The sequence below is a fragment of the Microcaecilia unicolor genome, chromosome 6, assembly GCF_901765095.1.
Source record: "Microcaecilia unicolor chromosome 6, aMicUni1.1, whole genome shotgun sequence".
Lineage (NCBI taxonomy): Eukaryota > Metazoa > Chordata > Amphibia > Gymnophiona > Siphonopidae > Microcaecilia > Microcaecilia unicolor.
The window spans coordinates 143,175,787-143,192,406 of record NC_044036.1 but is presented as its reverse complement, the minus strand read 5'-3'; the positions used below and the strand labels follow the sequence as shown (position 1 = coordinate 143,192,406).

Below are 16,620 nucleotides of genomic sequence, written 5' to 3'. Positions count from 1 at the left end.
GATTTTTATTTTGTTTTATTTTATTTGATGTATTTTATTTTTATTTTGAATTATTGTATAATTAGATTGAGACAACCTACTTAAGTTATGTCTCTTATCTTCAAAGGATGGAGTCCATGTCATGTTCTCTACGATATCTGATGGGATAGAGTCTAAAAATCCTAGTATCTTTCCGTCCCTGCATCCAGCTGTTCAGAGCAGTGCTCTTTTGTCTCACATATTAATGTTTGTTTGTTGAGGGATTTGCTATGACAATCTTCTTGGAATACATATCCAAGCAGTTTACATTGGGAGTGGATAGCAACTAACTTTACAGTCCTGACAAAGTACTTGGGACATGATATGCAGGACCAGATTAAAAGATTTTTTTTTATATCTGTCTTTTCAGGCCATACCCCTTTGTGCTGTTCTACTCCAAATTCAATGGCTTGGAGATGTGTGTGGATGCTCGCACCTTTGGCAATGATGCCAGGTTTATCAGGCGTTCCTGTACACCCAATGCAGAGGTAAACTCCTCCTCTTGGTTAGACTGCTTTGCCAGTGTTGTAAAGTTAACCTAGGACTTCCTTTTGCTCTCATTATATATTGGATAAAAGTTTTTGAAATGCAACGCTTTATGATTCCATTTTAACACTTAAATTCATGTGACCCCCCCGAGATGGAAAAAAGAAAATAGCAGACCCTCCTCATTTATCCAAAGCAAGAAAGCAGCAGCAGTATTCGGCATAGGGTTTTGTCTATCACAAACACCAGTACTCTACGTGGGTTTTCAGTTTTAACAGGCGGATAGGAGGAGACTCTGTGGGCATTCACCGACTTAAGGCTTCCTACTGACTTCCACTATTTGGGCATAAGTTAAAATAGGGTTCCACAGAGTGGGGGGTGGGGGGGTGGGGAGCAGCCTTGTTTCTATGAATCAGTGGTCTACAGGTTAAAAGTTAGAGGTGAATTTAACCCATTTTTCATTGACATGAGAAAGGGCTTTTAACTAAAAATCCAGTCACAGGTTAGTTTGGTGTAGAGGTGTCTCTGGAACCTGGTTTGTTCTTGCAACTGCACTTCTTTATTTATTGTGTGAAGGTGAAATAGAAAAAGTAAGTTGGGTTTTGATACCTACCTGCATATGGCGAGGAAAAATCTTTTTGCTGCAGGTGCAGAAAAAAGTAGGAGCTTTCTTCTGTAGGTTAAGAAGCTGAATGATTTCTACTGTATGCCGGTTTAGTTGCGAGAACTACAGTCCAGGGTGCATGGGATATGCCCAGCAGATGCAGATAGACCTGAACTGTGAGCTCTGTCCTATAACAGTCACCATGCAGTCAGGCTTGCAAGTATTCCTTCTCCAGCAGATGTTGATGAGCTTCCGTGCAGCTCAGAATTGGGCTGATGAGAGAGCTCCTGGACTCGGTTGGAGAAGTGGTCACCTAGGATGAAGAGGGCCTGCAGCTCAGGGAATACCTGTTGGAATCATCCCTCCCCTGCGGTTCCAGCCAGATAGTGTCAGGTTTGATTGGACCCTTGTTGTACTTTAAAGAAATTAGGAGACAGCCTTAAAGATCCCTGTTTGAAGGCTACTGAGAGGGGTTCTTGTTAACTGACCTGTCTCTACTTCTGACCTTCAGAGTCTGCTGAGCACTTTGGGGAGAGCTGTGGACTGTCAGACCCAGAATTCTGTGTGTGGGCATTCAAAAGTGGCTCAGCAGTTCCTACCTTAATTGTTTAGTGCTGGGAGAAGTGTGGCCTTAAAGCCTCAATGTGCAGCATTCAATTTCTGCATCTGCGAAGTCTGAGCCACAAGAGACTGAAAAAAGGTTTTTGGAGACAATGTCGCTGAGAGTACTTGCAGTAACAGAAGCCCCAGTGGAATCTGCGAAGCGCTGTTCTCACTGTGGAGCCAGACGCAGCAATTTTTCATGGCAGTGCAGCGACTGTCATGGAAACACTAATGTTTGAGAACAACAGTTTGGTTCATCTTTTGAAGACCTTGGTGGGGTGGAGGGTAGTGTTTGGGAAAACATTCTTCTATCTGTTTTTGCTAACCAAGGCAGTTGCAGCATCGTGCAAAATGGTGGGAGAACTGGCCATTTCCAGGCAGGAGGCTGCTGGTAGGGGGCAGGGTTTCACCCACTCCAGCCTCAGAGGTTTCTTCCTAGCCCAGGCGGGATTACATGAAACTGAAGTAGTACATCATCAAGTCTATGGGTTTTCCCCCAAGTTTGTCCTACTCATTCATCAGGCCATGCATCAGTCACAGAGGAACCTGGCATCTTCATGATCCAGGAAGCAGTCTTAAGATTTTGGATATTCCTTCTCATGCTAAAAGGCCTAGAATGTATTTCTTTGGTGGGCGCTGTTCTGTTGATTGTTTTTAAGAATATTAGTGCTCTCCATGCTGCAGCAGCTTGCAACACAGAGAAACAACCCTTCTTTGGTTATCCTCTGGAGGCAGGAGATCTCTTGATGGCAGAAAGAGATGACCCCATAGTTGTGTATCTCTTCTGGAGGGATGAACCAATGGGAATGATTGTGCAGGCATTGGAAGCACTAAGTATTGCAGAGCCTACAGTATAGGACCCAGAAACCTCTAGTAATCCCATCCTCAAGGGAGTTCTTAATCCCACAAGAGTGTTTCTGATTCATCAGTCAATTCAAGCCCTCATTGTAATGGAGTGGGATGCTCTGAAGGCCGATCTTTATGGGGATGAGCCCATAAGTAAGCTTTATGTCTGCTTCGTTAGGAAAAGGAAAAGTTCAAGTTAACGAAAGTGGACGCCTTAGTGACAGTGGTTACCAAGAAAACTACCATTCTGGTGAAGGGTAGTACGTCCCTGAAAGATACATTCAGGACCATAAGATGGAGTCTCTGTGCAAGCAGGCCTTTGAGGTAGCGGCATTGGGTCTGCAGGTAGCAGTCTGAGGCGTTTACATGTGGAGAGTATGTTTGTATTGGATTCAGTAGGCAGGGGATGCATTGAAGGACAAAGACATGAAGGAGGTGGCCCACCTGGAATCTGGCATGGGCTATTTGACTAATGCCTTGTATGATTTTATTAGGACCTTAATCAGGCCTGTGGTGGTTTTGGTTTCTGCCAGGAGACTCCTGTGGTTGCATAAGTGATCTGTGGATACAGCCTTTGACTCTGACTCCAGGTCCTCTATTTTTCTACTGCCTGACTCCAGCTCCACTCCAATTAGGCTTTAAACTTTTTGTTCTGATCTAAAGTACTGGTAAATATAACTTTTTAGATCCAGGACAAAGAGATAAATTAATATGTATAAAATGATAAGTTTACCATATATTATAATGTTGCAATTGCAGGTTTTTATTTTGATTTTACCCACTCCGACTCCATCCAGATTTGCTTCCGCTTCCAACTTCACAGCTCTGATTAGAACCTTCCTGATCCATTGAATATCTTGGAGCTCTCTTCAGTACTCAATGGGGGAAAAAGGTTTCTTGCTCAAGTATATGATTCAGAAGCTTCATGTTCAATTTTGCACCCTGATGCGGCAGAGAACACAGTGGTCCTGGGTTTATATGCAAATGCTGGGGATCATTGGCTGTGACATGATACCATGGGCTTGAGTTTTTATGCAGCCCCCACAGGTATCTCTGCTAAGTCAATGGTCACCTCAGTCACAGACTTATGATGATCAACTACTGTGATTGAGAGGAGTCAAAGCCAACATGAGATCGTGGCTGAGCTCTTAAAATTTATTGAGTAGGATGCTTCTGGAGGTACCACGTTGACTGATGATCACATCAGATGTGAGTCCCCTCAGCTGGGGAACACTTGTCTGGAAGATGTGGCTCAAGGCTGCTGGACAAAGGTAGAGGCAACATGGACCATCATTGTTTTGGAGACCTGAATAATCAGGAGGGTGCTGGAGGTTTTTCTTCACTTGCTTCAAGGGAAAAGCAGCCCTGATCTCTGTCAGTGTCACAGCAGTAGCTTATGTCCATCATCAGGGCAGCACGAAAAGTTGAGTAGTGGCCAGGGAAGTTGGCATGCCACTTCGCTGGGCTGAATATCACCTTCAGGTTCTGTTGGTGGCACACATAGCGGGAACTAAAATTATAAAATTGCATTTCATGAGCAAGCACATGAACCCGGGAAAATGGGAATTATGGAGAGCGATCTTTGCTATGATCTCCCACCTGTGGGATGGGCTTGGTGTCCAGGCAAAATACCAAAGTTACTTGTTTTTTCAGTCAGAGAAAGAAGCCACCATTGGCAGACCTGGATGCCCTTCTTCAGAAGTGGCTGTAAGTGAACATACCATACATCTTTTCGCCATGGCCACTGTTGGGTTGTGTTGCAGAAGATAGCATCTCATCTGGGGTTGGTGATCCTAGTAGCGTTGTTTGTCTGATACATCTGGCAGATAGGGGAGATACTGAAATTGTATCAGGAGCAAGGACTGCTTTGGCAAGGTCCAGTGCTCATGGATAATCAGTCTCGCTCTTTGTCCTAAGGCTTGGCCATTTTGGGGGGCTGTTTGAGGCACAAAGGCTATGAAGGCAAGAAAGCACTGTACCTCTTTGGCCTATGCTAGAGTCTGGAGAGTCTTTGAGTTATGGTGTGCTGAGATAGTGATCTCCTTTTGAGTTTGTTGCCCAAATTGTAACCATTTTTGCAGATGTGCTTGAAGAAAGGTCTAGCCTTAAGTGCACATGGCAGCACTTGCCTGTTTCCAGGGACATTTAGAGGTAGCATCAGTGTGTTTTCATCCTGATGCACACTTCCTTTAAAGGAGTGGCTAATTTGAGTACACCAGTATGTTCTATATTTTCAACTTGAAATCTTAATATAGTTTTGTAAATGTTAACAGAATTACCTTTTGAGCCACCGAAGAAAGTGTCACTAAAGGATTTTACATTGAAGTCAATGTCTTTGCAGATTCCTCGGCCAGGAGGATTCCCTTATCCTGTCAAGCTCCCTTTTTGCATTTCATGAAGGCAAAAGTTTTAATTTGAACGGTTCCCTCCTTTCCTCCCAAGGTGATTTCAGTTTTCCATGTAAATTGGGTGATTACATTGCCCTCCTTTTGTTTTGGACTGATCTGGTTAGGACAGTTGTTTCCAAACCTGATCCTGGAGGCACCCCAGCCAGTCAGATTTTCAGGATATCCACAATAAATATTCATGAGAGGAATTTGCTTGCAGTGGAGGCAGTGCATGCAAATATAACAGGAGTATTGGTGAACTGTGTCTTCACTGTGCCTTTTATAAGACAGAGCTCTCACTTCTTATGTCTTCGTGTCCATCTGTTGGAGGATGGCCATAACCTGTGTATTTTAGGCTCATCTGGTTGGACTCAAGGAAAGAAAATTAGCAGGCAAGACCAACATTTTTCTTTTTCAAATGTGAACAAAAAGCTTATCCACAACTTTTAGTGGAGTGAGCCAACTAACATTCCTCTGAATGTAGTGACATTGTGCCTGCATTAGGCAATGGTGTGGCAGTCAATCAAGCAATGTAATTATTGAACATCCATTGGATGCTTCTCAAACATTTATACAAGGTGACCCCATTTTTACACGTAAAAATTCACATGACCCCAGGCAACGATGAAAATAAAATTCATTCACCCACTTGCTGCTATCTCCATGTTCCCAGAATATGAAGGCTGCAGCAGTGGTGGTAGCAGCAATTAGCACAGGACTCTGTATGCCAGTGTGTACTCACAGACTCCAGGACTCTGCATGGGAGGAGGGTGAAGCCAGTGAATATTCACTGACTCACAGTCCCAGTACTGACTGCCATTACTGAGCACGGGCCATAGTGGAGATCCATATAGGGGCAGCAGCCTTGTTTTTGTGACCTCATCTGCTGGTAATGTGACACTGTTTGGGGTTGACCATAGTTTGGGAACCACTGCCCTAGGACCTTCCAACATGTATATAGTAAAATATTCCCCCTCTGAGTATAAGAAAGGCCTTTGTTTTTGTGTGAAGAGGTGGTAAGTAATATCTTTTTGGGTATGAGGAGGCCATAAGAGATGGTCTTTATTTTAGCTTAGTGGAGGGTGGAGACCTTTAGTCAGGAAGGTTTAAAGAGGATAATAGTAAATGATGATAAATAAAGACTATCATGGTTCATCTGATTAAACTAGTAAAGTGGTTATTACCACTCCAGGCAGGAAAGAGATCTTTGTATGTGGAAAGAGATTTGAAGAAGGAATGTGTAAGGTTGTAGGAGGAGAAGCCTTTACTTATAGTATATGCTCTACATATAAGAGAAGATTATGGAGGTCATGATAAAATTACTCTGGAAGCTGTGGTAGTGTGATTCAAATGACATGTCTGTATTCTTGTTTCTGAAGGTACGTCACATGATTGCCGATGGAATGATCCACCTATGTATTTATGCTATTGCTGCTATTGGGAAGGATGCAGAGGTCACCATTGCCTTTGACTATGATTATAGTAACTGGTACGTTTCCCTTAGGGTGATTGGGTTATTTTCTCCTAGTTCTGCCTTGCCTCATATGGGACAACACTTTGGGTTGAAACTAATGGAGGGTTCCATCTTGTCCCCTTCTGTATCTTAGCACACACTGGTAGTAGGAGATCAGGACTTGTAACCGACCTGTAAGAGAGCCTTAAACACCGAGTCTACAAAGTTGCTTACTTTGTACATATGTGTTCTGCTTCCCTGAAAAGGAGACACTTAGCTACCACTTTTTATTTTCTTTTCTTGTCTAGATTTTCTCATTGTATCATTGCATTTTTTTCAGCCTGTTTAGAGGAATTGTCCTTTCTATTTAGCTTGTTCATGGGTTATAAGGGGTTTTAAACTTGTAGCCTTGCAGTGCTAGTATGCTGCCTCTTCAGAGCCATGTAGTGTTGTCCTTGGTAAAAGATTTGCTCCTAGAAATATTTTGCCTTAATGAGAAAAATGCTAAGGAATGCTGCTCCCTCTCATTCAAAAAAAGAGAAAATGCACTTTTTTAGGGCTCGGATGGTCTCTTGTTTGAAGGTGGAACTTTTACCTTCAAGACCTGCCCAGGTGTTGCTGTTTTTTCTAGTGTAGTTGTATAGTTTGCATCTTGATTTCTTCTCTCATGGAGACAGTTCTGTGGTTCACACATCTGTTCTTTTCCGAGACTTGCCAAGCCTCTTATGACATTGTCTGTAGCTTTTATACTATTAGTCTTGACTTGCTCTAGTAAGGAGAAAAACTCCTGGCCTGAGTCCTAATGCCTGCCCTTTTTTTCCTTTTGAAATAGTAATTACAAAGTGGACTGTGCATGTCACAAGGGAAACAGGAACTGCCCTGTACAGAAAAGGAACCCAAATACTACAGAGCTACCTCCCCCTCCTCCAGTAGCGCTGTCAGTTGGAGCAGAGACAAGGAGACGGAAAGCACGGCGGAGGGAGTTAGAGCAGCAGGGCCTTGTGTCAGATGCTGTTAACCAACAGCAGCAACAGCAGGAGCTGCCTGAAGTACCTGCTGCAGAAACTGGAGCCAGCAATGAGGTAATTGCCACATAGAAAATAAGCATCATTGGACACACCACACCCCTTTTTAGAGTTACACAGTTAAATCCTTTACCTGCACGTTCTTTTTCTTATAGATGACATACAGTACTTAATCTTGGGGAGGAGCTGCCATATTTGTAAGATATTGTGTTCTTGTATTTTGTATTAGGTCAGGTTGAAGATTCTCAGCCTTCATTTGTGATTCTTCTCTTCTGCAGGATGCTGATGTTCAGGGACTGAAGCAAGAGGAAGAGAAGGATGAGTCTGACGAGCATGAGTCCTTGGCACACAGCAAACGGGTGAGCAGAAGCTTTGCATGCTTAAATCTAGCCTCCTTTGTGTTGTCCACAGAAGGTGCAAGGTTTCCAGAGCTTAAGGATTTATATAATTGCATCTCCAGATACAACCATTGAGCAAAAGAAGCTTTTGGGCTGGGGGGGGGGGGGGGGGGGGAGGAGAGGATAAGACACAAACAACATTTTTGGAATCATCCTTTGATACCATCTGAGCCCTGCCTGTATCTGTCAGAATCAGCCTGCAGAAATGTGACTATACTGTCCCTGAGTTAATTTCAGTACCAGCACAGGAGAGACAATTCAGATTCACAAACAGCAGAGATTCAAGAGATATGTAGATTACATGGGTAGAGTCTTTTCAAGAACAATTGTATTAAGAATGCCTGATGTGTCTACGTTTTGCCCAATAAGGATTGCATCACAGGTTAAAAACTGTAACATAATATCAATGACATATACATTGTTAGAAAATAAAGGATGATAAATAATTAAAACATAAAATACAAAGTAATCTAAATTCCATAAATGAAATAAATGACATATAGTGTGAGGGAACCACTTATAAGAATTAAGAATGCACAAGCCTTATTAGTATCATGATAAATTTGCTATCATTTACCTTTTTGGTTCTTTCCGGTGCTGCCGATTTCCTGCCTGTTTTGTTGTAGTCACGGGAAGAGAGGAAGGTGGAAGCCATCATGCACATGTTTGAAAACTTAGAAAAAAGGAAGAGAAGGAAAGATCAGCCATTAGAACGAGGAATTGCAGTTCTGGAAGCTGTTTCCAACTCTGAGTCTACTGTAGAGGAAGAGGTGAAGCCGGATGCTTCAGAAACTGAAGATACGGGTTCTACTGTAACGGCACCTGCTTCAGCTGCTCTCAGCAATGTAGGCGTGAACACCCGGAGGTCATCCCAGGCAGTGGTAAGAGTGACAGATAGCTAGTGGACTCTCCTTTGGAGAAGACTAAAGACTGGAGAGATCCCAGACAGACTCTCACAGTCAGTCTGATGGAATCTTATTCAGGAACAGGGAAGAAAGGTTGGGAATAATTTTTGTGGATGGTGCTAAATACTGTGGAAGCAGGAATAAGGGAGCTTAGAATTGATGCAAGCAGGCAGACTGGCTGGGCCAACTTGTCTCTGCTGTTGCCATTCCTAAAACTCTCTTCTAATTTTCACCCAGTGCATCTTTTAGTAATGAAACACCCAGGAAGATTTTTTTTTTTTAATCTTTTGATTCACAAGGCCCAAAGTATTATAATTAAGGCTTCTTAGGTGTTTGTTTATTTTCCAGCCAGTAAGATGGGTTTTAGTGTGGGTTTTTTCTTTATTTTTTTATGTACAAAATTTGGTGTTTGTTGGTATTTTTGCACCTCAGGTACTATTGCTGTGTATTTTTTCCATTGAAATCAAATATGTACATTTGTCTTAGTAGTTGGGTTAGAAAAGACACTGAACCTGAGTAGAGGCTTCAAGAAGATATGGGAAGGGTACTAGAAGTGGTGTTTCCCTGATCGGAGGTGTCTTATCTGTTTTTACCAGTTAAAACCTAAAATCAGAAGGTGGGGGGAGGGGGAACAAGTTGGCGGCTTAAGCAGATGTGTGCAGTAAGCTGTTCTTGAGTTGTTGGCTTCTGTTTTATTTGGTTTTTTTGTTTGGTTTTTTTTTTTTTTTTTTTTTACCTTTGTTGCTTTGTTTCCTTGTTTTGCTATGAGTAAAAGGAAAGACATGATGCTGGTGAAGCCACCTGCCCCAATGTGAGAGTCGTTATACCAGGTGATGATGGACCAGCATTTTTCTGCGTATCCTCTGGTCTCTGGTGCAATTGTCCTAGCTGCTGCAACATCTGGAGCACAACTGCAGCAGTCCTAGTGCTCCCATTATGCAATGAATATCTCCATTGTTGGAAGGGCTGGAGGAGACACCTTTTTTCCAAGGGTGGTCCTGGAATCTCTCCCCTGGGTGCAGCCTTGACAGTGAGCCCTGCTGAGAAGGCGTCAAGAAGGGAGGCTTTGTTAGCAGTGGTATTTCAAGGTCCAAGAAAGAAAGAATCTATTGTGAGCTCCATGGAGGTAGAAGTGACGATTGCGGCGCTAAGAACCAGGGCACCTCTTTTGAGGCCAGCAAGTGTTATCTTGGATTTGATATGGAGTGCTTTTTCTTCTACAGAGCAAGCGGTTACATCTTTGGCTGTACGGTCATGGATTCCTATCATAAACGTCGCTTTCAGAAATTTCAAGGTCTTCAACAAGCATCCCCGCTTGAGAAGTTACAGGAAGAGGTTAAAATGTTGGGCTCGGACCTACTAAATTTGGTGCAGGATAAGAGCTGGGTGTGTTGGAAATTGGAGGACTAAGCATGGAACCTTAATTTAAGAATTTTGAATTTTCCTGTGGCTTCATTATCACCTGATCTTTTTAAGAAGTACTTAAGTTGGAGTTTTCTTGAAGAGGATTTTCTTCCAGTTCATAAAATTGATTATTTACCAACTCCCATGGGACCTCAAGAGAATCTGCAATTAAGAATGTGGGTTTATTTGGAAGCCTCTGTCCAACAGTTGGATTTAACAGACTTCTTAAATTCTTCTGATTTGATAACTAAGTGAGCTATACTTTTAGTCTTGTTTGTATTCTCAAGTGATCGAGGCAGTTTTGCAATGATATTTTTGTAAAAGGGGAGCTTCCTTTTATAGGATCCAAAATTTGGATTTTTCCTGATGTATGTCATTAAGGATGGGATTTGATATAGTGTCTTTTGGGTTACAATCAAAGTGGTTTACATATTATATACAGGTGCTTATTTTGTACCTGGGGAAATGGAGGGTTAAGTGACTTGCCCAGAGTCACAAGGAGCTGCATTGGGAATCAAACTCAGTTCCCCAGGGTCAAAGTCCACTGCACTAACCACTGGGCTACTCCTCCACTAGCAACATTCCATGTAGAAGCCTGCCCTTGCAGATCAGCAATGCGGCCGTGCAGGCTTCTGTTTCTGTCAGGCTCACAGAAACAGAAGCCTGCGCGGCTGCGTTGCTGATCTGCAAGGGCAGGCTTCTATATGGAATGTTGCTAGTGGAATAACAACATTCCATGTAGAATCTCAAATAGGGAAAGGGAAATGAGACTTGATATACCACCTTTCTGAGGGTTTTGCAACTACATTCAAAGCGGTTTACATATATTCAGGTACTTATTTTGTACCTGGGGAAATGGAGGGTTAAGTGACTTGCCCAGAGTCACAAGGAGCTGCAGGGGGAATTGAACCCAGTCCCTCTGGTTCTTAGACCACTGCACTAACCATTAGGCTACTCCTCCATTTCTGGTAATATATCAGGAGGTCTTTTATCGTAGGGCTGCATTTGTGAAGTGGTACACCTGTAAATATATTATTAACCCTTTTCTCAGTCTGCTACAATGCATCTGCAGAGCTATGGATATCAGGAGCAGCAACTGAAAACATTTTATTTCCGGGAAAAGAAAATACAAAATGTAATGAAGATGAAAGAAAAATAAAAAAAAAGATTAATATTGTAATACCTGTTTTTGTATGGTTTTTTTTTTAAACAACAACAAATGTATGAATCAGGGGTTCCCAAACCTATCATGGAGGAACCCCAGCCAGTGAGGTTTTTATGATAGATTTGCATACTGAGGAGGCAGTGCATACAAATAGATCTCATGCATATTCATTGTGGATGCCCTGAAAACCTCACTGGTATAAATACATGCACAAATATATATAGCATACATTTGTGTATATATGTGTGTGTATATGTATATATGCACACAAACACACACACACTTACTTCTCAAAAGAGCAATGTGAGCTGTGATATCAGCCGATCAGAGCAAGCCTAGCACATGACCCAGGCTCAGTAAGGTTTGCACAGAGCATCTGTTCTAATTCATTTATGGCTAGCAATGAATGGGTGTGGCAAAGCATGAGGCCAGATAGGTAATGTCTGCTGACATAGCTGCTATGGAACCCTTGCGTAAGTAGCTTCATCAGTATGTAACCCTATTTGTCCAATCATCTAGGCAATCACCTAGTGTGTGCCCTGAGTGGCAGGAACCCATCGGGCTGGGGCTGGCTTACACCAGAAGACCAAATAGACAATTTTCAGACTTTTATAAAATACACTCAAGAAATAACTCAGCCAACACCTGGTTTCCATATCATCATGCTGATCAATCCATAGACTGGTGGGTTGTGTCCATCTACCAGCAGATGGAGATAGAGAGCAATCCTTTTGCCTCCTTATATGTGGTCATGTGCTGCCGGAAACTCCCCAGTATGTTCTCTATCTCAGCAGGTGGTGGTCACACACAGCAGCAGCTCTGGCTAGGTCTCCAAGCCTAATTTTTAGGTTTTGTTGAGTACCTGGGGTTGAGGGCTCTTCTTGAGCAAGTGCAAACCTGGTGGTGCCAGGTCCCTCCTTTTCTCCCCCCCTCCCGCTGGCTCCGTTTAAAAAAAAAAAAAAAATTTGGACGTCCTTTAAGGGCGTTTATTTCAACGTCTATTGCAGCTGCTCACTGGGACACCAGTTCGTTACAGCTCGGAGTGAGAAGCAGGTAATTTTTACCTTTTTATAGCGGACAGGGGGTCCCCGTTCGGTCTCCACGTGGCTTATGGCGTCGGAGGGCGAGGGCGCGAAGATTCACTCCCCGGACCGCGTGTGTGCGTCTAGCGGGGATGCGGGGGTTTCAAAGCCTGAATCGCCTTTGTGGAGCATCAGTTTGGAGTCCGGTCAATGTTCCGGTTCTTCCTCCGGTGCGGTGGTTTTTCCCGCCATAAGCGCCCATCCCCCGCTGCTCGCCCACTCCATGTTGGCCGGCCACTCTGCTCGGACGGCTTCCTCTTGGGCCGCCCTCGAGCTGGGAGACATCAATACTATGGTCGCCCTTGATTCGGGCGATGGTAAGAAAGCGGCCAAAGTTAAGCGCTGTTCTTCCCGTTCGGTTCCTTCTCGGAGTTTTTTGAAGATTTCCTCCCTGGAGGACGTCTCTCCCTCAGCCTCTGTTGGCTCCGCCATTATGCTGGGGACGAAGCGCCCGCCTAGAACCTTCCACGTGCATGAGGCCATGCGCACCTTGATTTCGGCTCAATGGGATGTCCCAGAAGCGAGCCTCAAAGTGGCTAGGGCTATGTCCTGCCTCTATCCTCTGCTTGAAGGTGAACGGGAGGCCTTTCTTTGGCCTACCGTGGATTCTTTAATCACTGCAGTGACTAAGAAAACGGCGTTGCCTGTGGAAGGTGGCACGGCCCTAAAGGACGCCCAAGACAGAAGATTGGAGGCGGCCTTAAGGTCGTCCTTCGAGGCGGCTGCTTTAAGTTTGCAGGCCTCAGTTTGCGGCTCCTATGTGGCCAGGGCGTGCCTGACGATTGTGCAGTGGGCTTCCCCCTTGGATCCTTCCTTGAGGGCTGATTGGCCGGCCCTGGAATTTGGCTTGGCTTATTTGGCAGACTTGCTGTATGATGTCTTGAGAGCCTCAGCTAAAGGTATGGCTCAGACTGTCTCTGCGCGGCGTTGGCTTTGGCTGAAGCATTGGTCTGCTGACCACGCCTCTAAGTCTCGCCTGGCTAAGTTGCCTTTTAAAGGCAAGCTGCTCTTTGGGGTCGAGCTGGACAAAATTGTGACCGATCTCGGCACGTCTAAGGGCAAGAGGTTACCAGAGGTCAGGGCTCGGGCCAGTGGTGCTCGCCCCGGTTCCTCCAAAAGGACGGTTTCAGGAAGCCCGTCGGTATCGCCCGGGCAAGTAGGGCTCCTCTGCCCCCTCTTCCTTCAAGAGGAACTTCTCCCCCAAGCAGCATTCCTTTCGCAGAGACCGCCGTCCCGGAGGTGCGTCCTCCGGTCCTCCCCCATGGTCTCGTACCCAATGACGAGGCCCTGGTCCATGGCCCAGTGCGGATTGGAGGACGCCTGTCCTCGTTTCGGGGCGAGTGGACCAGGGTAACTTCAGACACTTGGGTGCTGGAAGTCATCAGAGATGGCTACAAGCTAGAGTTCTGCCGACCCTTAAGAGACGGGTTTGTGCACTCTCCCTGCAAGTCTCCGGTCAAAGCTGTGGCAGTGCAGCAGACTTTGGACAATCTGATCCGCCTGGGTGCGGTCGTTCCGGTGCCAGAAGATCAGCATGGCAAGGGACGTTACTCCATTTACTTTGTGGTACCAAAGAAAGGAGGTTCTGTATGGCCTATCCTCGACCTCAAAGGGGTCAATCGGGCCTTGAAAGTTCGGCACTTCCGAATGGAGACTCTCCGCTCTGTTATAGCGGCAGTGAAGGCAGGGGAGTTCCTGGCATCTTTGGACATCAAGGAAGCTTACTTGCATATTCCCATCTGGCCTCCTCATCAACGCTTTCTGCGTTTTGCAGTCCTGGGCCGACACTTCCAGTTCAGAGCCCTCCCGTTCGGGTTGGCTACTGCTCCGCGGACCTTCTCCAAAGTAATGGTGGTCATCGCGGCCTTCCTACGAAAGGAAGGAGTACAAGTCCATCCTTATCTGGACGACTGGTTGATCCGAGCCCCCTCTTATGCAGAGTGCGGCAGAGCTGTAGACCGGGTGATTGCTCTTTTGAGCTCCCTGGGGTGGATCATCAACTGGGAGAAAAGCCAGCTGCGCCCGACTCAGTCCCTGGAATATCTGGGAGTTCGTTTCGACACCCAAGTGGGCAGAGTGTTCCTGCCGGACAATCGGATTGTCAAGCTGCAGGCTCAGGTGGACCAGTTCCTAGTAGCCTCTCCTCTTCGGGCTTGGGACTATGTGCAGCTGTTGGGCTCTATGATGGCCACGATGGAAGTAGTGCCCTGGGCCAGGGCTCATATGAGACCACTACAACTCTCTCTGCTGCAGCGCTGGACTCCAGTGTCGGAGGATTACGCTGTGCGCCTTCCGTTTGACCTAGCGGTGCGCAAGGCGCTGAGCTGGTCGCTGAGGACAGACAAGTTGTTCGCAGGGATGCCTCTTTTGACCCCGGAGTGGGTTGTCGTCACGACGGACGCCTCTTTGACGGGCTGAGGAGCCCACTGCTTGGGAAGGACAGCGCAGGGGCTCTGGTCTCCTGCAGAGGCAAAGTGGTCTATCAACCTCCTGGAACTCAGAGCCATTCGGTTGGCGCTTTTGGAGTTTCTCCCGGTACTGGCGTTGAAGCCAGTACGGGTTCTGTCGGACAATGCCACGGCTGTGGCCTATGTCAATCGCCAAGGAGGTACCAAGAGCGTCCCTCTAGCCAAGGAGGCCATGAATCTATGCCAGTGGGCGGAAGCGAACCTGGAACAGCTGTCAGCGGCCCACATTGCCGGAGTCATGAATGTCAAAGCGGACTTTCTCAGTCGCCATACCTTGGATCCCGGAGAGTGGCAGCTATCGGCTCAGGCGTTCTTGGACATCATGAAGTGCTGGGGCCAGCCGAGCCTAGATCTGATGGCGTCATCGGCCAATTGCCAAGTGCCGCGCTTTTTCAGCAGAGGACGGGACCCTCGATCTCTGGGAGTAGATGCTCTTCTCCAACAGTGGCCGACACAGGAGCTTCTCTATGTGTTCCCGCCCTGGCCCATGTTGGGCAGGGTGCTAGACCGGGTGGCAAAGCATCCGGGCAGGATAATCCTGGTGGGTCCGGACTGGCCCATACGTCCCTGGTATGTGGACTCGATCAGGCTCTCAGTGGACGTCCCTCTGCGGCTGCCAGCGGGGCCGGCCCTTTTGCATCAGGGTCCCGTGGTGATGGAGGATCTCTCCCCCTTTGATCTTACGGCCTGGCTATTGAGCGGCAGCGTCTGAGGAAGAAGGGCTTCTCAGACAAGGTCATCGCCACTATGCTGAGAGCGAGGAAGCGCTCTACTTCTACTGCTTACGCCAGGGTTTGGCGTACCTTTGCATCGTGGTGTGAGGCAGGCTCCCTTTCTCCCTTCACTGCTCCAATTTCTTCAGTGTTGGCGTTCCTGCAAGAGGGTGTGGAGAAAGGCCTGTCGCTCAGTTCCCTTAAAGTCCAGGTAGCGGCTCTGGCTTGCTTCAGGGGCCGCCTGAAGGGTGCTTCCCTGGCTTCGCAGCCAGATGTGGTGCGCTTTCTCAAGGGAGTTAATCACCTGCGCCCTCCTCTGCACTCAGTGGTACCTGCGTGGAATCTCAATCTGGTGCTAAGAGCCTTGCAGAAGCCGCCTTTTGAACCCTTGTCGAGGGCATCTCTGAAAGACCTGACGTTGAAAGCAGTCTTTTTGGTGGCTATCACTTCAGCCAGAAGAGTTTCCGAGCTCCAGGCACTGTCATGTCGAGAGCCCTTTTCTTCACTGAGGCAGGAGTGTCTATTCGCACAGTGCCTTCCTTCCTGCCCAAGATTGTTTCTCGCTTCCATGTGAATCAGCAGCTCTGTCTCCCATCCTTTCGTAGGGAGGACTACCCAGAGGAGTATTCTGCTCTCAAATATCTAGATGTGAGACGAGTCATCATCAGATACTTGGAAGTGACCAATGATTTCCGGAAGTCGGATCATCTGTTTGTCCTGTTTGCAGGTCCTCGTAAGGGTCTGCAGGCTGCTAAGCCTACAGTGGCAAGATGGGTCAAGGAAGCCATTGCAGCGGCTTATGTGGCCGCGGGGAAGGTGCCGCCTATCCGGCTGAAGGCTCACTCCACTAGAGCTCAGGCGGCCTCGATGGCGGAGGCCGGGTCCGTCTCCTTGGAAGAGATTTGCAAGGCGGCAACTTGGGCATCGGCTCATACCTTCTCCAGGCATTACCGCTTGACTGTGGCTGCTCGGGCGGCGGCCCGGTTTGGAGCTTCAGTGTTGCGGTCAGGGATTTCTATGTTCCGCCCTGGGTGAGTACTGCTTCGGTACATCCCACCAGTCT

At 46.5% G+C, this 16,620-nt stretch overlaps 1 protein-coding gene across 3 annotated transcripts in view; it reads left to right on the top strand.

The window, feature by feature from the left end:
* SETD5 (SET domain containing 5) overlaps nucleotides 1–16,620 on the top strand; it is a 115,581-nt gene that overhangs the window by 67,893 nt on the left and 31,068 nt on the right. For 2 of the 3 annotated variants that reach the window (XM_030205437.1, XM_030205436.1), the window contains exons 11-15: nucleotides 389–506; nucleotides 6,324–6,433; nucleotides 7,230–7,479; nucleotides 7,701–7,781; nucleotides 8,447–8,701. In XM_030205437.1, coding sequence (XP_030061297.1) covers nucleotides 389–506; nucleotides 6,324–6,433; nucleotides 7,230–7,479; nucleotides 7,701–7,781; nucleotides 8,447–8,701 — 814 coding nt within the window. The remainder of the gene's footprint in view (nucleotides 1–388; nucleotides 507–6,323; nucleotides 6,434–7,229; nucleotides 7,480–7,700; nucleotides 7,782–8,446; nucleotides 8,702–16,620) is intronic. The other variant, XM_030205438.1, reaches the window with a different exon arrangement.